Source organism: Sciurus carolinensis, chromosome X (genome assembly GCF_902686445.1).
Source record: "Sciurus carolinensis chromosome X, mSciCar1.2, whole genome shotgun sequence".
Taxonomy (NCBI): domain Eukaryota; kingdom Metazoa; phylum Chordata; class Mammalia; order Rodentia; family Sciuridae; genus Sciurus; species Sciurus carolinensis.
In genome coordinates, this window is record NC_062232.1 from 16,333,762 (window position 1) to 16,354,458 (window position 20,697).

The 20,697-nt window shown below is 41.8% G+C and overlaps 1 protein-coding gene and 1 non-coding gene across 2 annotated transcripts; both read left to right on the forward strand.

The window, feature by feature from the left end:
* The first annotated feature begins 3,366 nt into the window (after positions 1-3,366).
* On the forward strand, positions 3,367-3,439 carry Trnaa-agc (transfer RNA alanine (anticodon AGC)). The gene has a single exon. It is a non-coding gene; the product is annotated as a tRNA-Ala (tRNA).
* A 13,915-nt stretch (positions 3,440-17,354) lies between these two features.
* On the forward strand, positions 17,355-19,736 carry LOC124972279 (transcription factor SPT20 homolog). The gene has a single exon (XM_047536551.1). The coding sequence runs from the start codon at positions 17,355-17,357 to the stop codon at positions 19,734-19,736; it is 2,382 nt and encodes a 793-aa protein (XP_047392507.1).
* Positions 19,737-20,697: the final 961 nt, after the last annotated feature.

Consider the following 20,697-nt stretch of genomic DNA (forward strand, 5'->3'; position numbering starts at 1 on the left):
AAAAGGCTATTCTTGAACAGTTGGATTTAATGTTTTAATTTCCTATTCACTTGGTGGTTTTATTTGACATGGTTTCCCAGGGGTACCATTTTTGCCATGGACTCTAACTGGCAGACTGGCTCGGCTTGTCTGGTCAGCCCACATGGCACATACCCAGTGATCTCTTCCTGGATGGGTATTTTTCCTCTACTTCATAAGAAAGTTGTCGGGTAGGTGTAATATTTCTTCCTACCCTCACAAGATTCTCCTGTGCCTTTATGGAATTCTCTTTCTCACCTTTCTCAGATACCCTATACTCTCTCCTCCTACCTCCCCCTCATAAAACAAAAGAAACCCCCAGATCTCAGTAAAGATCTTCTGGAATTTGTCCATGGGCCCCCAAGTTTAAAACTTCTACTCTGACTCAAAATTTCAGATATCAAGCCAAGGCAGAGGTATTTTTGGAATAGGGCCCCTGAAACCATGTGAGCAGCTATGTAGATGATTTGCTAACTAAGACCCATACCTCAACACTGTTCATATGCATATTCATATGTCCCTATGCATATTTTTTCTTATTCCAGTCATGCCCCTAGGGTGTTCAGATGGTCCTTAGACCTGTCAGAGCATGAAGGTTGCCAGTGAGCCATCCAACAGATGAGGCCCCAAGGGTGTCCTCAGGCTCTCTCTGAATATTTTATCATATGGCATATGGGTACAATTATTGATCTAATAAAGTAGCATGAACTGAAATTTTAAATCTGAGGAAGCTCTCCTGTTGCTGGCCTCCCACTCTAATGCACAGCAATGATGAGACTCCTCCTGGTCATGCTCTGGTTCTAAGGCAGGGTAAAGAGAGGCTGCGAATTACAAATCAAGTCAGTAAACTGCAGAGTTTACATGCCTAGAGGACAAATGCAGGCACAAGGATATTCCTTTAGCTCCTTTCAAGTTAATCTCTGCAAGTCTGAAAAATCTAGTAAGGCTTGTGTGTGCATGTGTCTGGGTAACACTAGAGCCATTTAATTTCTCCTATTTTAACCTCCATGGCATCCCCAACTTCCCCAGTCAGTCCTTGGTTCCAGATTGATTCCCCATTTGCCCACAAGCAACTTTGGGCCACAAACCATCCCCCCCCCCTTTTTTTTTTCCTCATCTGGACCCCTCTTCTCCTTTGCCATGGGCAAAGCAGAACAATTTCCCCAATATTGTCCTTCCCTTGTTTTTCATTCAAGCAAGTGTCACTTACAAGACAAATAGACTTTTTTGCCATTAACAACCGCTAGAAAACATACAATTTAAAATTTTCCAAGAAATCTTGAAAGAAAACAAAGTCACTTGTGATTGTCTCTGGTTTTCACTGAAATGAGAGTTGTTTGTCTCAGGAATAAATCCACCCAAAGACCCGCTTCAAAACTTCATTTGGTCCTTCCATCATGCAGAAGGTCTCTACACTTCTCCCTCCATCCCAATCTGTGCAGATAGATGCAGGTCTTCCAAGTGACCCACTAGGAATCACTAGTACCTAACCTAATGTTCAAGTCCTCACAAATTCAAAGATACCTTTTTATGACTTCGAAGATGAAAATCCTTAATTGTGTCTTTAACTTTAATGATTTCTTTCATTTTTATACAAGAAAAGTCAACTGGGGCCATAAGCCCTCCTTTAAATCCTCTATGGAAATTCTTATAACAGGATATGATACCTCCAATCAAGATAAGGGTGATCTCATTTTGTGGAACTGGTTCCTTTTGGTCCATCTCCCTCTTCAGGGACACAGCAAGACTGAATATTTCATGGAGTCAAATGTCTTCTCTCACCTTAGGGTTATTAGATGAACTTATTTTTCCCTCAAGACAAGAAAATCCACCTTCTTATATATAGTTCTTATGTTCTGTTTTTGTGACTAAGCATTTCCAAAACCCTAACAAACAAAAGGATCTCACAGGGAACAGAAGAACGAACACTTAATAACAGTATGAATGATAAATGGAAATTACATCACCTTAATGAAGTCACCTTCGTCAAATCAGTTTTCCTCAGCCAGTATAGTTATCTGTGATTAGCCATGAATGTGTTCAGTTAAATTTTGTAGAATATTATTTTTGTTCAAAGTTATAAAAAAAAAGTGACTTTGATATTAACTGACTTAACCATCAGTAAGTCACCTACCAAAATTAAAAGTCATGTTTGACCAACTTGGTTTTCTTCATAGTTTAAAAGGCACTACCTATATGAGATATTTTATTTTTAATTAATATTTTGAATATGTTAAGAATGTATGCAATATACCATTCAAAGGGTTCAAAAGAGTGAAAGGTAAAAAGTAAGCCTTCACTAACAAAAGACTGTTACCTAAAATATACAAAAAACTCTTAGAATTCAACAGTAGAAAATGAACAACCAGATTTAAAAATGGTCAAAAGACCTAAACAGATGCTTCACTGAAGACACACAGATGCTAACCAAACATGTAAAATATGCTCAACATCATATGTCATCAGGACATTGTAAATTAAAACAAGGAGACATCAATGCATATTCAATAGAATGGTCAAAATCCAAAACACTGACACCACCAAATGACAGCAAAGATGTGAAGTAACAGTAGCTCTCACTCATTATGGGTTGGAGTACACAGCCACTTTGAAAGATAGTGTGGTGATTTCTTACAAAACTAAACCTACTTTTATCATATTATCCAGCAATTGCACTCCTTGGTATTTTCCTAAGCGAGCTGAAAACTCATGTTCACACCAAAACCTGCACATGGATGTTCATAGCAACTTTATTCATAATTACCAATATGTGGAAACAACCAAAATGTCCTTCAAAAGACAAATGGACAAACTGTGGTATATCAACACAATGGAATATTATTTGACCCTAAAAAGAAATGAGATCTCAATCCATGAGACCACACAAAGGATCCTTAAACGCATGTTACTAAATGATAGAAGTCAGTCTGAAAAGACTATATGATTCCAACTATATGATTCTAGAAAAGGCAAGACTATGGATACAGTAGAAAGATCAGTGTTTGTCAGCAGCGAGAGGGGAGGAAAGGACAAAGCACAGGATTTTTAGGACAGTGAAACTTTTGTATGATACTATAATGGTGGGTACATTTGTATAAACTCATAGAAAGTACACCACCAAGAGTTAACACTAATGAAAACTGTGGACTTTGGTTGATAATAATGCTTCAAAGTAAGCTCATCCATTGTAACCAATGTACCTCAGTGGTATGGGATGATGATAGTGGGAGAGGCTGTGGGTGGAGGGTAGGAAGTATGTAGGAACTCTGTGTTCCACTCAATTTTGCTATGAACTTAAAACTGCTCTAAAAAGTGTGTAAAACATAATAATAAAGGAGGCAAGGGACTGGGGATATAGCTCAGTTGGTAGAGTGCTTGCTTAGCATGCACAAGGCCCTGGGTTCAATCCCCAGCACCACCAAAAAAAAAAAAAAAAAAGAAGGGAGACAGATGTTTGCCAAAAAATAAAAAAGTAAACCTTTTTCCTTCCCCCAATACTGCTACTCTGACTCTAAGGTGGTCAGTCCCCAAAGTCTGGAATGACATTCTAAATTCAGAGATATTTCAAAGGCTTTGTCTAGAAATCTTGTAGATTAAGCTACTAAACTTTTGTTGACTTTTGACAAATTGAAAGTTTAATGGCCTCATTCCTCTAGCAGTGCTCTGAGGGGCTGGTGAGCAGTGAAAAGGGCAAAAGGTAGGAATTACAGGGTATGAGCATCAAGGAGCATGTATAATCCACCACACAGGGACCTTCCTGTGATGACTGAGAGGAGACCCCTTAGAACTATGGCCACAGTTGATAGATCCAACTAGGAAATTCATGGGTATCAAGAAGTGTGACAATTAAAATGGTTGAAGACTATATTTCTTTTACCCTATCCAATGCTTCCTCCATCTGTCCCCCCACAAAAACCCTTCTGATTAATATGTTTTCTATTCATAGATGCTCTTTATTTTTATTCAATAAATATTATTATTAGATGTAGGGAGAAAGAAGAGTGGGGGATGATTCCCAGGTTTTTGGCCTGAACAACTACCAGGATGAAGTTGTCATTTCCTGAGATGAGGAAGGTGGTTTTGAACTGTGTCAACTTAGGTGAGGCTATGCTTCTTAGAATTTTCTTCCTTCTCGGTCTGTCCCCTAAACTACAGACTCACAAAATCATGAGTATGGTATGATTCTGTATTAGGGATAACCAAAAGAGAAATGCTCATGATATCTGGAAGACAGAATTGAAGCAGAATCCATTACTCTCTGAAGGTCAATGTCAGGTACTAGGCACCACAGCAGCTCACACACACTGTCACTAATAATCTAGTTCATCTTGTTGGGAACCAGAAGGTAAGCAGTAACTGGGCCCTTAGCCCCTCCACCTCCCACTGGATCCTCTCCTTTAGGGCTTTTCAGAGTCCTGGTCCAGGTTTCTGTGCAGCTCCATGGCAAAGAGAGCTGCTTCTTTTTCAAGTCACCTGCATCAACAAGGTTAAGGGCAGTAAGAAACAAACACAGGCTTATCCCCAACATTTCCATTTATATCTTGTTTGTTCCAGGTGGTCCTTACTCTCTCTTGCTTCATGCTCCCTTCCTTCCTGTCTGCCTGTACTTCTGACTCCCATTAGTATCAGGCTCATCCTCAGACACAGAGGCAACAGCCTTCCATAGACTTCTTCACCAGCTTCTTTTTGTGGTTCCTTATTCATGATTTTACTCTGATCCTACAGATGTCCTCTTCTACACCTTTATTTTCCTAACTTCATCCATGATTGTGAGGGGTCCAATCCCTATAAATAAATGTTATTCCATATCACTCATTGTGATTCAATTCTCTGTTCAAACCCCACTGATACACTGCCAAAGAAGCAAGCTTGGGTACAAGATCAGGAGTTTGGTTTGGAAATGTTAAAACTAAAATTCTAATCAGCATCCATATAGGGATTTCAAATAGGGAGCTTGATGTTTTGTGTCTGTAGTTCAGGATAGAGGTCCAAGATGGAAATAGAAATTTGGAAACAGATAATTTGTACAGATAGTCCTAAACCTATGACACTTAGGTGAGGTCATCAAAGAACTAACTGTAAATAGAGAAAAACAATAAAATGATCAAGTTCAGGGATGTTCCAACATTAAGAAAACAAAGTGCAAAGAATATACCCCAAAAGAGCAAATATTGAAAGAAGACTAAAAAAAAGGTATTGAGATGAACAAAGGTTATCAGTTGTTAAATAAATCTAGAAAAAGTGGAAATGGTTGCAGACTGTTTATCAAGTAGATGAATAAAAATTATCTTGGCTAGTTTGTTTTTAAAAATATACCCTATAGTTTTCAGCACCACATATAAATAGATAGATAGATAATACTTTTGTTAAAAAATATACCATATACCCTATAAAGATTTCATGTTTTTGTTTGCATATCTCCCATTGGCCAGGTACTGTCTTAATTAGGAACAATGGCAGCTTTAGAGCATTAGCAGGATAATTCATGACCAGCCATAACAGCAATTTCAGTAAAAACAAAAATAAAATAAGAAAGCACATCTATCATTCAAACATCCCTAGAAATTGAGGTATTTTATAGGTTGGAGGAGGTTGTTTCATTTCTCAAGACATGGCTTTGTGACACTATAGAGTGGTGATTAATAGCCAGGGACAATTCTGCCCCCAGAGACATTTGGAAATGTCTGGAAATATTTCTGGTTGCCATAAAATCCAAGGAACCAATGTTAGTATCTAGTGGGCAGAGGCTGGGATGCTATTAAATATCCTACAATGTACAAGACATTCCCCATGATAAATGTGAATAATGCAGGGTAAGAATTCCTGACTTAGGGTATGGCTATATAGAAAGCAGAATGAAAGTCTTAATGAAACAGTAAAATCAGAAGAAAATCCAATTTTATTTATTTTTCAGAAAAATGATAAAAGGATGAATAAGTGGAAGAAAAATAAGGGAAGATATAGTTTGGGGAAAGAAATGACATGGTATCCAATGCTTATGGACTCTGAAAAGATTTAGGTCCAATAAACACTGACCAGATGAAGAAGCGATGAATGACTGTTAAACAGGAGGTAGGAAGTGATATTCACTAAATCTCACAGCCACAATGTTCTTTATGGTAGCTGGGGCCTGATCACAGGAGAAATACATAAAGTCTCAGAGCGAGTTTTGGAGGGTTAGCCCAAACCAAGATCAAGAGGCAATGGATCTTCAGCGTCCCTACTCTGTGTACCCCATAGTGCCAAGCTCCGTTTATCCCTCTAATTGTAGCAGGGAAGAGTGGCAAAAACCTAAACCTAGATGTCAATGGGAAAAGAACAAGGTAGTCTTCTAATAGTAAATTGAGTCAATTATGATGAAATTAAATGAATTCTCTTATTCTTCTAGTATATCTTAACCTGGTCATGTTTTCTAAGCTTGTGTTACAATCCAATGAACAGGACTAGGGGAGGGCTGCAGTTGGAGTTCTTAAAGCAGCCACCAAACTAAAATAATGTGCTCTGAAGGTTCAAAGGCTGATGTGCACTCAGAGTAATTTTTTTAAAAAATTTTAGTGAAAAGGCTCAATAATTAGGCAGCTCAAGTGAAGGAGATGGGTGAGTCATGATAAACAGGCCAAACCAACAAATGCATGCTGGGGCCTTGTTGCCTTTAACAGCTGGGGGAAAAACAAACCTATATGAAATTGCCCACTTTACATCAATGGAATACAATCTCACTTCTTCAATTGTCCAAATATATTGTATAGCATATTATCTTAATTTTTCAGAAGTTCATTACCTCAAATTTATTATTATTTTGTGGTAAGAGTATATCACAATCAGTCTCCATGCATTTATTTTTATAAAAAAAATTTTAGTTGTACATGGTCACAACTTTATTTTATTCACTTATTTTATGTGGTACTCAGGATTGAACCCAGGGTCTCTTATGTGCTACACAAGTGCTCTACCACAGAGCCACAAACCCAGCCCCTCTCCTTGCATTTCTAAGAAAAACAATATATTGTCTTCAACTATAGTTACCTTGATGTAAAATAGATCTCTATTTGTATGAAATGAACACATAAAATTTCTTTAAAATTTTAATGTTTATGCTTGACTCTCAATGGGTAAGAGAAAAGCAGTTTAATAATTTGAAATCAGGTCAATTATCCTCCATTAAAAGAATTATTCCTGAGGTTTCAAGATGGTGGACTAGAGGGCGGCTGCATTTCATGTTGCTCCAGGACACAGGATTCAAAAGAGGAGATAGTGAGAGACTTGGGACCAACTCAAAGCCGCCGGGTGAGTCTCTCCCGTTGGGGAGGCGTCCCGGATGGGGCGGTAGCCCCGGAACACAGGGAACTTTGTGAAGTAGAGTTGTCCGGCGAGACGCCCCTCCCCCAACAGGAGCGGTAAACACGGACAACTGGGATCATCGTAGAGGAGGCGGTTCAGCACAACCCTTGGACTCGGAGCAACCACTGGGGCTCTGGGCAGCTGCCTGAGGAGGAGCTGCGTGGTGAGCTGTTTAGACTCAGAGTGATCGCTTCTGAACACCGGAGGGCTGCACGGAGAAAGAGGAGGAACACGGCAGGTCGCTTGGTCTAGGAGTGACTGCATCAGAGCTACAGGCGGCTGCCTGAGGAGGAGCTGCGTGGCGAGTTGTTTGGACTCAGAACGACCATTTCCGAACACCGGGGGGTTGCCCAGAGGAAGAGGAGAAGCGCGGCGGGTCGCTCGGTCTAGGGGTGACTGCATCAGAGCTACAGGCGGCTGCCTGAGGAGGAGCTGCGTGGCGAGTTGTTTGGACTCAGAACGACCGCTTCCGAACACCGGGGGGTTGCCCGGAGGAAGAGGAGAAGCGCGGCGGGTCGCTTGGTCTAGGAGTGACTGCATCAGAGCCACAGGCGGTTGCCAGAGGAGGAGGCGAGTGGTGAGTTGTTTGGACTCAAAGCGACCGCTCCTGAACACCGGTGGCCTGCCTGGAGGAGGAGCGCGGTGGGTCACTTGGTCTCGGAGCCACCGCTCCTGAACACCCGGGGAGCTTCCCCGAGGAGGAGGAGGAACAGGGTGGGTCACTTGGACTCCGAGTGACTGCCTAGGGCTACGGGCGGTTGGCGGGAGGAGGAGACGCGAAGTGAGTTGCTTAGACTCCTAGTGACTGCGCCGGAACACCGGGCAGCTGTCCAGAGGAGGAGGTGTGTGGTGGGTCTCTGGGTCTCGGAGCTATTGTATGGGGCTCCAGGTGGCGACTCAGAGAAGGGACCGCATAACCAGGCGATTAGGTGCAGAGCAGGGTCCCAGGACCGGCTTCTTGGTGGAAGAGCCGCACTGAGACATGCCTAGGGGCGGAGCGAAGTTTCCAGGACTGCGGGCAGATTCTCTGAGGAGAGGCAGCCTAAGGAGACTCGTCTGCGAAGGGTGAGGCTCCCAGACCCAGGAGGTAGGGCCGGGCCCCTGGAAACGTTGCAGAGGAAGACAGCCCAGCCCAGGTGGTAGTTGTAGATTGAGGGGAACCTCTAGGAGGGGAACTGACCAGCGAGACCTCCCCACTGGGTGAATCTTCCCTGCCAGGTGAGGATTTCCCACAAGGAAGGTAAAACCAGAGACACAGGCACAAACAGGCCTTGCCTCAGCCTGCAGCCTAGTTCCCCTTTGGATGACCATTGGTCAACAAGTGGAGGCACCTCTGCCCACTATCAGGGAATATACCCCACCTGAGGGTCACCATCCCTAGAGAGGCAGCTTCCTTGTGGAGCACCATATTATCAACTTCCTCCAAGTCTGCAGGCTACTGAAGGATAAAAGGGGATATACTAGTAATCTTCAGGGACGTTATAAGTCAATAGAGGAAATCTGCAATATCTTAAGGACCCACTGATTCCTGAACAATATGAGAAAACAAGGGAAGAAAATGCCCCAAACAAATCTAGATGTTACACCAATAAAATCCAACGACAGCATGGCAGAAGAAATGACAGAAAGGGAGTTCAGAATGTACATAATTAAAATGATTAGGGAAACAAACAATGAGATGAAAGAGCAAATGCAGGCATTGAATGATGAGATGAAAGAGCAAATGCAGGCATTGAATGATAGCACCAATCGACAGTTAACAGAGAAAATTCAGGAAGCAAAAGATCATTTCAATAAAGAGTTAGAGATATTGAAAAAAAACCAAACAGAAATCCTTGAAATGAAGGAAACAATAAACCAAATTAAGAAATCCATAGAAAGCACAACCAATAGGATAGAACACCTGGAAGACAGAACCTCAGATATTGAAGACAAAATATTTAACCTTGAAAACAAAGTTGAACAAACAGAGAAGATGGTAAGAAATCATGAACAGAATCTCCAAGAACTATGGGATATCATGAAAAGGCCAAATTTGAGAATTACTGGGATTGAGGAAGGCTTAGAGAAACAAACCAAAGGAATGAACAATCTATTCAATGAAATAATATCACAAAATTTCCCAAATCTGAAGAATGAAATGGAAAATCAAGTTCAAGAGGCTTATAGGACTCCAAATACACAAAATTACAACAGACCCACACCAAGGCACATTATAATGAAAATACCGAACATACAAAATAAAGACAGAATTTTAAAGGCTGTGAGAGAAAAGAACCAAATTACATTCAGGGGGAAACCAATACGGATATCAGCAGATTTTTCAATCCAGACCCTAAAAGCTAGAAGGGCCTGGAACAACATTTTTCAAGCTCTGAAAGAAAATGGATGCCAACCAAGAATCTTATACCCAGCAAAACTTACCTTCAAATTTGATGATGAAATAAAATCATTCCATGATAAACAAAAGCTAAAAGAATTTACAAAAAGAAAGCCAGCATTACAGAACATTCTCAGCAAAATATTCCATGAGGAAGAGATAAAACACAAAGAAGCAAATCAGTAAAGGGAGGAATTATCCTAAAGGAACTGTCAAATAAAGGAGGAACCAAGTTGTGTCAAAAAAATAAATAAATAAATAAAATTTTAAAGATGAACCAAATGACCGGGAATACAAATCATATCTCAATAATAACCCTGAATGTTAATGGCCTGAATTCATCAATCAAAAGACATAGACTGGCAGATTGGATTAAAAAGAAAGATCCAACAATATGTTGCCTGCAAGAGACTCACCTCATAGAAAGAGATACCCATAGACTAAAGGTGAAAGGATGGGGAAAAACATACCATGCACATGGACTCAGCAAAAAAGCTGGAGTATCCATCCTCATTTCAGATAATGTGGACTTCAAGCCAAAGTTAGTCAGAAGGGATAAAGAAGGACATTTCATACTGCTTAAGGGAAGCATAAATCAGCAAGACATAACAATCATAAACATCTATGCCCCAAACAGTGGCTCATCCATGTATGTCAAACAAATCCTTCTCAATTTTAGAAACAAAATAGACTGTAACACAATAATACTAGGTGATTTTAACACACCTCTCTCACCACTGGACAGATCTTCCAAACAAAAATTGAACAAAGAAACCATAGATCTCAATAACACAATCAATAATTTAGACTTAACATTTATAGAATATACCATCCAACCAAGAGCAAATACACTTTCTTCTCAGCAGCACATGGATCCTTCTCTAAAATAGACCATATATTATGCCACAAAGCTAATGTTAGCAAATACAAGAAGATAGAGACGCTACCTTGTATTCTATCAGATCATAATGGATTGAAGTTAGAAATAAATGAAAGAGTAAAAAGCAGAAACTACTCCAACACCTGGAGATTAAACAATATGCTATTATATGATGAATGGATAACAGAAGATATTAGGAAGGAAATTAAAAAATTCTTAGAGGTAAATGAGAACAAAGAAACATCATATCAAAATCTCTGGGACACTATGAAAGCCGTACTTAGAGGAAAATTTATTTCATGGAGCGCATTTAATAAAAGAAGTAAAACTCAAAAAATAAACAACCTAACACTACAGCTCAAAGCCCTAGAAAAAGAAGAAGAGAGCAACACCAAAAGTAGTAGAAGACAGGAAATAGTTAAACTCAGAGCTGAAATCAACGAAATTGAAACAAAAGAAACAATACAAAAAATTGACAAAATAAATAGTTGGTTCTTCGAAAAAATAAACAAAATTGATAAACCTATAGCCACACTAACAAAGAGAAGACGAGAGAAAACCCAAATTACTAAAATTCAGAATGAACAAGGAAATATCACAACAGACACAACTGAAATACAAAACAAAATTAGAAGCTATTTTGAAAATCTATACTCCAACAAAATAGAAAATTTCGAAGACATCAACAGGTTTCTAGAGACATATGAATTGCCTAAACTGAACGAGGAGGACATACACAATTTAAATAGACCAATTTCAAGTAATGAAATAGATGAAGTCATCAAAAGCCTACCAACAAAGAAAAGTCCAGGACTTTTCTTTGGGTTTTCAGCCGAGTTCTACAAAACCTTTAAAGAAGAGCTCATTCCAATACTTCTCAAAGTATTCCATGAAATAGAAGAGGAGGGAACCCTCCCAAACTCGTTCTATGAAGCCAATATCACCCTGATACCTAAACCAGACAGAGACACATCGAGGAAAGAAAATTTCAGACCAATATCCTTAATGAACATCAATGCAAAAATTCTCAACAAAATTTTAGCAAATCGCATACAAAAACATATTAAAAAGATAGTGCACCATGATCAAGTGGGTTTCATCCCAGGGATGCAAGGTTGGTTCAACATCAGGAAATCAATAAATGTAATTCATCATATCAATAGACTTAAAGTCAAGAATCACATGATTATTTCAATAGATGCAGAAAAAGCATTCGATAAAATACAGCACCCCTTCATGCTCAAAACACTAGAAAAAATAGGGATAGTGGGAACATTCCTTAACATTGTAAAGGCCATCTATGCTAAGCCCATGGCTAATATCATTCTAAATGGTGAAAAACTGAAAGCATTCCCCCTTAAAACTGGAACAAGGCAGGGATGCCCTCTTTCACCACTTCTTTTCAATATTGTCCTTGAAACCCTAGCCAGAGCAATTAGACAGTACAAAGAAATTAAAGGGATACGAATAGGAAAAGAAGAACTCAAACTATCCCTGTTTGCTGATGATATGATTATATACTTAGAAGAACCAGGAAATTCCACCAGAAAACTTTTAGATCTCATAAGTGAATTCAGTAAAGTAACGGGATATAAGATCAATGCACATAAATCTAAGGCATTTTTATATATAAGTGATGAATCTTCAGAAAGAGAAATTAGGAAAACTACCCCATTCACAATAGCATCGAAAAAAATAAAATACTTGGGAATCAATCTCACAAAAGAGGTGAAAGACCTCTACAGTGAGAACTACAGAACACTAAAGAAAGAAATTAAAAACCTCAGAAGATGAAAGATCTCCCATGTTCTTGGATAGGAAGAGTTAATATTGTCAAAATGGTCATACTACCAAAAGTGCTATACAGATGCAATGCAATTCCAATTAAAATCCCAATGATGTACCTTACAGAAATAGAGCAAGAAATTATGAAATTCATCTGGAAGAATAAAAAACCCAGAATAGCCAAAGCAATCCTCAGTAGAAAGAGTGAAGCAGGGGGTATCGCAATACCCGATCTTCAACTCTACTACAAAGCAATAGTAACAAAAACGGCATGGTATTGGTACCAAAATAGAAAGGTGGATCAATGGTACAGAATAGAGGACACGGATACAAACCCAAATAAATACAATTTTCTCATACTAGACAAAGGGGCCAAAAATATGCAATGGAGAAAAGATAGCCTCTTCAACAAATGGTGCTGGGAGAATTGGAAATCCATATGCAACAGAATGAAACTAAACCCATATCTCTCACCATGCACGAAACTAAACTCAAAATGGATCAAGGACCTCGGAATCAGACCAGAGACAGTGAATCTTATAGAAGAAAAAGTAGGTCCAGAGCTTCAACATGTCGGCTTAGGACCAGACTTCCTCAACAGGACTCCCAAAGCACAAGAAATAAAAGCAAAAATCAATAACTGGGATAGATTCAAACTAAAAAGCTTTCTCTCAGCAAAGGAAACTATCAGCAATGCAAAGAAAGAGCCTACAGAGTGGGAGAAAATCTTTGCCAATCATACTTCAGATAGAGCACTAATCTCCAGAATCTATAAAGAACTCAAAAAACTCTACACCAAGAATGCAAATAATCCAATCGACAAATGGGCTAAGGAAACGAATAGACACTTCACAGAAGATCTGCAAGCAATCAACAAACATATGGAAAAATGTTCAACATCTCTAGTAATAAGAGAAATGCAAATCAAAACCACCCTAAGATTCCATCTCACCCCAATTAGAATGGCAATTATCAAGAATACAAGCAACAACAGGTGTTGGAGAGGATGTGAGGAGAAAGGTACACTCATACATTGCTGGTGGAGTTGCAAATTAGTGCAGCCACTCTGGAAAGCAGTGTGGAGACTCCTTAGAAAACTTGGAATGGAACCACCATTTGATCCAGCTATCCCACTCCTTGACCTATACCCAAAGGACTTAAAATCAGCATATTGCAGAGATACAGCCACATCAATGTTCATAGCTGCTCAGTTCACAATAGCCAGATTGTGGAACCAACCTAGATGTCCTTCAATTGATGAATGGATAAAGAAACTGTGGTATATATCTACAATGGAATATTACTCAGCCATAAAGAATGATAAAATTATGGCATTTGCAGGCAAATGGATGAAATTGGAGAATATCATGCTAAGTGAGATAAGCCAATCTCAAAAAAACAAAGGACGAATGATATCGCTAATAAGTGGATGATGACACATAATGGAGGGTGGGAGGGGTTAGTGTTAGAGTTAGGGTTAGGGAGGGGGGCAAGAATGGAGGAAGGAAGGACTGTATAGAGGGAAAAGAGGGGTGGGAGGGGTGGGGGGTAAGGGAAAAAATAACTAAATGAATCAAACAGCGTTACTCTATGTAAATTTATGATTACACAAATGGTATGCCTTTACGCCATGTACAAACAGAGAAACAACATGTATCCCATTTGTTTACAATAAAATAATAAAAAAAAAGAATTATTCCTTATTATTCCCTTATTCCTCTAGAAAATATTGGCCTAGTCATGCATGGGTTTCCTTAGCATGTACATCTCTGCTGAGATGTTAACAGGGATGACTGCAGTTGGAGTTTTTAAAATCATGAATATGCTCATAGTTGGAAGTTTCAAAGGATGGTGTGCACACAGAGTAATTAAAAATAAAAATAAAACACTTCATCAGGTGCAAAGACCAGGCAATGAGGCAACTCAAGTGAAGGGGATGGGTGAGCCATGAACACAGTGCCAAATCAACAGGCACATGCTGGAAAGCACACAGACATCCAGAGTCTCCTGTAATATAGCCATGGCCCACACTGCTGTGGCATATGCCCACCTGGAGTAAGGAGGAGGCCAAAACCTCCATTTGGGGCCTGCTGCCCTTAACACCTGGGAAAAAAACCTACATGAAATTGCCCACTTCACATTAATGGAATACAATCTCACTTCTTCAATTGTCCAAATACATTATATAGCACATTATCTATACCATGAAGAATGAGTGGCTATTATGGTTTAGATATAAATAGACCACAGAAACTCATGTATGGAACAATGCAAGAGACTTCAGAGGTGAAATGATTGGGTTATGAGAGTCTTACTTAATCAGTACATTAATCCCCTGATACGGATTATCTGGGTGGTAATGTTGGGCAGGTAGGGTGTGGATGGAGGAGGTAGGTCCCTGGGAGCGTGCCTTTGGGGGTATATATTTTGTCCCAGGTGAGATGAGCTCTCTCTCTTTCTCTGCTTCCTGGTGCCATATCCAAGCCACTTTCCTCCACCACACCCTTCTGCCATGATGTTCTGCCTCACCTTGAATCTAGAGCGATGGAGTTGGCCATCTATGGATTGAGACCTCTGAGCCGTGAGCCCCAAATAAATTTTCCCGACTTCATAATTGTTTTGTCAGATCTTCTGGTCATAGCAAAATAAGTGACTAAAACGGTGGCTAACCCCTTCCACTTGCCTTCGGTCCCACATGTTGCAAATGCCACCAGTGCCCTGTCTATCTCCTATGGTACTGGTCCTTCTGTACATACAAACTGACCCTCACTGCAAGCACTTGAGACTCTCAGTCTGAAGGCATCCTCAGGCCACGGCAGATGGGTGGCCCTACTGTGTGGCAACCAGAGATGTCAGTGAGTGGTGCTCCCAGGACTGTCCAAGACAATGAAGGAGAGAAGTGGATAAACACCCCAACTACCCTGCCTCTAGGATAGAACCAACTGAGGCTTGTTCTGTACAGCCCCCCAGAGGCTCCCAGCATGGACCAGTTGTCCACAACTGTCTTCTGCTCATGCACAGCCCATCTGTTGTCTTCTTTCCTGACCCTGATTCGGCTCTCTTTTCCCTCAACAGTGCTTCTTGGAATGAGCTCCCAAATAAACTACTTGCACTCAAATCTTCTACTCAGAAAACCCCTCCAGGGAAACCCAGTGCACAAACCATACAACAGTGACGATCCGGTCCATCCCATACTGGGGTGGGCAGACAGACCTCTCTGGTAAGGGAGATACAGCCTGGGATGCCAGCTAAGGGGCAGCATTTATACCACACCATGGAACTGCAAAGCACAGAAACGTGGGAGATTTCAAGGAGACAAAGGATAGCAAACTATGACTGACTATCCACCCAAGCAGTTCTTATATTTTGCCTAAATTCAGGCACGTGGAACTTTTTAAAAGGAGAGAGAGACAGGGAAGAAAGCATAACAGAAAAGAAACCGTTTTCAAGTTCCTTGAGGTAGTCCAGAAGTGCCCACCTGCTCAACAATGATTGGTGTTTCCAAAGGAAATCATTTTTGTCTGATTCTGAATGAGAGAAATTTTGTTTCACTCTTGGTGGTGCTTGAGGTCAATCAGGGCCTTGGGCATGCTAGGCAAGCACTCACCACTAAGCTACATCTTCAGCCCAAAGAGGGCTGTCTGAAAGACACTCTTAGTCAAGGAGCTTTTAATTCAACTTCAGGTAATATTTCTACTGCAACATTTAACAGTCACAGTCGTTATTGATACCAAAATAAGCACGTTTATTTTAAAGTAGTCTGTGATTCAGCAGTTTCCCCAATTTATCTTGAATCTTCGCATTACTGATACTTCACTATGAATATCGGATCACCACTGTATCCAAATCTAATATCCAGAGATTCTTGAAACACTGCCCCCAAAGACTGGCAGATTTCAAGGAAACATAGTTATTGGGAAACAACATCCCATAAATTGTGGAAGCCTCAATCACACCACGCCAAATTCATCATCAGGACCACAGCCTTAGCCTACAGTTTAATGTATTGCCACCACTAGGAATAATTCCTTTCATCTACATCAAATTCAAGCCACGTTTCAAGGCAAGTAGTTGAAGGTCCCTTTACTATCCCGATCATATTGTATAGACAATAGAGTGACCCACTATAGTATTTTTAAAAACTATAAAATGCCAACTCTGAAACAAGGAGAAATCAAGGGTAAGTGGTTATGTACAAGAACATCATGTTAAGCATACTATGATATGAAATCCCTCAGGCAGGAGCTTGCTGGAGAATGCAATGAGCATTCTGACGCTTGCACCAAACGTATGGAGTCCCCATGTTTGAAAGAGCTAGAAACACAGGCTCATTTACGTGTGCCCAACTGATGATGGAAACCAGGGCAGCCCTAACATTCGAGGAAAGAATTCCAGTCAGTCAGTCTCGAAGTTCCCTCCAAGACAGATCACACCTTCCATGACGTTCCCGGCAGCTTCATTCCTGTGAACTCTGGAGAACGGTGAAACTGTCCCCAAAGCATCCTACACTTTCCCTGGTTGCTGGCGCTTGTGTGCGTATGTTCTTAAAACTGAGCCAGCCCCGCAACAGGCACAGCTCTAGCGGAAGTGTGGGCCGCAGACAGGAAGTACGGCCTGTGAGTCTGGTGCCTGCCAGCATGGAAGTGCGCATGCGTGCTAACGGCCGCTCCTCCATCCTGGCCCCTCGCTTCCACTTCCGGCCCATCCAGCCCCCAACGCGGCACGAAAGTGGCTCAAACAGGTACAGGTCTCTTAAGAAACTCCCAAGAGTTTTCTGTAATGCTCCCTGGGGTGGGTTTCTTGGTGTCCCTGTTGAAGGAAGGTTGTTGGCTTCAGGGTGGACTGTAGAGTTAACAGGACCAAAAGTGATGCTGCGGACATGGTTTCCAACTCACTCCACCAACGCCTGTACGTTTTTCTCTTCTTTTAGGGCCTCCATTTTACTTTAAAATGCGGCGATCTTTAGAACAAGCTTTGGATCGTGCCGAGGATGTCATTGAAAATGCCCAACAGAGACCCCCTAAGAGAAAATACTCATCCAGCGGGGAAAAATCTCTACATCAGAAACTTTATGACATCTTCGTAGAAGAATGTCAAAAGGAGCCCGAGGGGACGGAGGAACTCAGGAGCAATGTCAACTTGCTGGAGAAGCTGGTGGAGAGAGAGTCGTTGCCATGCTTAGTGGTCAACCTGTACCCAGAAAACAAGGGCTATTCTCTGATGCTGGAGGACAAAACTGGGTTCTTTTCAGAGACCATCCAGCTGCCTTATGGGGAAAGGGAACTGCTTGAGTACTTGGATGCAGAAGAATTACCACCTATTCTGCTGGATGTCCTAGAGAAATCTGAGCTGAACATTTTTCATTGTGGGTGTGTCATAGCAGAAATCCGTGACTACAGACAGTGCAGTGATATGGAGCGGTCCACTTACCAAAGCCGACATATTCTCTTGCATCCCACCATGCAGACTTTAGCGTGTGGTATAGAGTCCATGACAAGTGATGACCTTCAATGGACTCAGGAGGACAAACTTGCCCTTGAGAGCGAACTGCTCTTAGCTACAGCTGAGCCACTGTGTCTTGATCCCTCTGTGACAGTCACCTGCACTGCCAACAGGCTACTGTATAACAAGCAGGAGATGAATACTAACCCAATGAACCAGTGCTTCAAGAAGCATTCATTGTCCTCTCTGAATCTGCAGCAGGAGCTATCCCAACATCAGTCTCCACCTGAGCTAAGACTATTGACTACTTGCAAAAAAAAGAGAGAGAGAGAAGCAGGTCTGCAGCATGACCTAAGGATGCCTGCAGCCGGATATTGTGTGGACACGTGGAGAGAGAGATGCTGTGACTTGGCCATACCTTCCCAAGTGGATGTGGAGAAATATGCAAAAGCAAAGGAGCCTGTTGGGCTTGATGACCCACAAGCAACAATCTGGCCAACACCCGGGCTAGATGATTCTGGATTTGAAAGTGAAGGTGGCAGTCAGTTGTGGGAAACGAAACTGAGCTTCATGCAGTCACTCAATGATCCATTTTTCTCTGGCAAAACAGGACCATGCAAAGAAGCCAGATGTGAGATCCAGATGTATCCTCCCCTCGTCTCCCCAGATGTCCATGCGGATGGCTTCATGGCTCGGTCAAAGACTGATGGAGGGGCAGTGAATGTGCGCCAGGAGTTGGTCCAGAGCAAAGTCAAGTGTGCAGGCAAAGTGCCACATGGCTCCAGTGGCTCAGCCCGTCCCAGTCAACCCTCTCCAGGGAAGAAGTCAAAGCAGCCTACCGCCAGATGGGTGCGACCCTCCGTACCAGGGAAGGCGATGAAACCTCGAGCTCTGCCTGTGACACTTCCCCCCAGCACAGGACAGACCTTGTCAGGTAACAGTCCTCCTGCACAGCAGGCAAGCAGCCTGCACAAATTCCCACCTCGTGCCCCAGCTCCTAAGCCAGGTGGCCTTTCTCAGAAGTCCCCTATGGGTGTCAGCAGAGGAAATATAGTGCTTTCTCCGGCCACCTGGCCCCCTGTCAGGACCTCAGAAGGAATCCTGTCCACCCAGGGTCCTGTGGGCCCCACTGGCCTAAAGGTCATCAATGTGGTGGGCCCAGTGCAGGGAGCCCAGGTTTTGATGAATGGTTCCAGCTCCATGCTGGGCCATTCCACCAGCACCTGTGTTCCTGCGAGCATGTATCCCAATGGCCTTCTGCTCCCCAGAGGTCAATTGCCCAATGCACAGCCATGTCCAACACAGCCATCTGCTCAGGCAGGTGTGCAGCTGATTTTAAATAATACTTTGGGTCCTTTAACTGTCCTCCAGCTTCCACCTGGTTCCCTCATTTTGAGTCCCCTGCAGCAGCATCCCCAGCCACTGCAGCCACAGCCCCAGCCCCTGCCCCAGCCCCCACCTCAGCTTTACCAGCTGATTCCACAGCAACAGCTTCAGCAACCTACAACTGCTCTTCCTCCACAGGCAGGGCCACAGGCTTCTGTGCAAGGTTCAAGTGGTCAACAGTGGGCCTTGATGGCCCAGCAAGCTGTTGTCATTAACCTCGCTCAAGGCAGCAGTGTTCTGCAGCCCCAGTCAGCTATGTTGTGTCAGCTTGGCTCTGGTCAGCAAACACCTGGGCAGTGCCTTCCTCCACAGAGATTCCAGCTCCCTGCTGCCCCACAAGGGCAGCTCCAGCCCCAGCCACTGCCACAGTGTCTACAGCTGAGACTGGTGCAGTACCCCATGTCTGTGCCCACAGCACCCACCCTGACAGTTCAATCACATGGGGTTGGTCACACAGCAGGCCAGGCAAAAGATAAAATGAAGAGTAGCACCCCAAAATTCTGAGTCTTGCCTTAGTTTTCTTCTCTTTTTATAAACAAACCAGCATTGAGCCAAATCAATTCCAAGCTTTTACTTCATCTTTGGTATTTTTAATGTGTCAGTATTTTGCATTTTGGAGTATAAGCTTTACAGCAAAGCACAATCCCTTAATTTTTGCATAGAAACAAGGAAAGAATTTAAGAAACTGGGATTGTCTCATTTAAGTTACTTTTAATTGTAACAACAATAATAATTTTCCTTCTAGTTTTAATGTTTGCGCAAGCCCAATCTAGGTGCTGTTTAAATTATTGAAGCTTATAATTTCTCTAAACAAGAAAGTTATAGTAAGAATCCACCTCAAGTTAACATTTTAGCAAAATCTGGTTTTACATTTTTTATTGTGAAAAAATAGAACTGAGCTTACTATCTTGACAGTTTTTAAGAGCACACTTCTGTGGTATTAAGAACATTCACGTGGTTGTGCAACAGAACCCTAGAACTTCTTCATCTTGCAGAAGTTAAACTCTGCACCATTTGACACCAGCTTCTCATTTCCTCACCCCAGCCCCTGGCTGCCACCCTTGTGCTCTGTCTCAGAGAAGTTGAGGACTGAGAGGACCTCATGTAAGAGAGATCAGACTGTGTTCATCATTTTGAGACTGGCCTAATTCACTATCATAATGTCCTCTAGTCTGTCCATGTTGTCGCATGTGACAGGAAGCTCACTGCTTTTAAAAAATAATTTCCCTGTACATAATATATACAGAGGTAACATAGGAGAAACCTCTTTCAGAGAATGTAGTTGGCATTTATTTATTTTGTTAAAAAGGTTTTGCGCAATGTATGAGATGTAATTGCTACAAATCCAGGTTGAAGAAATAAAGTCAAAAGAAATTACAACAAACCAGTTATCACACTGAGATTGAGTCCACCAGAGGCCTACAAGCCAGCTGACTGGACTTGGTGACAGATTTGCTTGTGTGAC

Coding starts and splice junctions, on each gene's coding strand:
- LOC124972279 (XM_047536551.1), top strand. CDS start 17,355: ATGCGGCGATCTTTAGAACAAGCTTTGGATCGTGCCGAGGATGTCATT.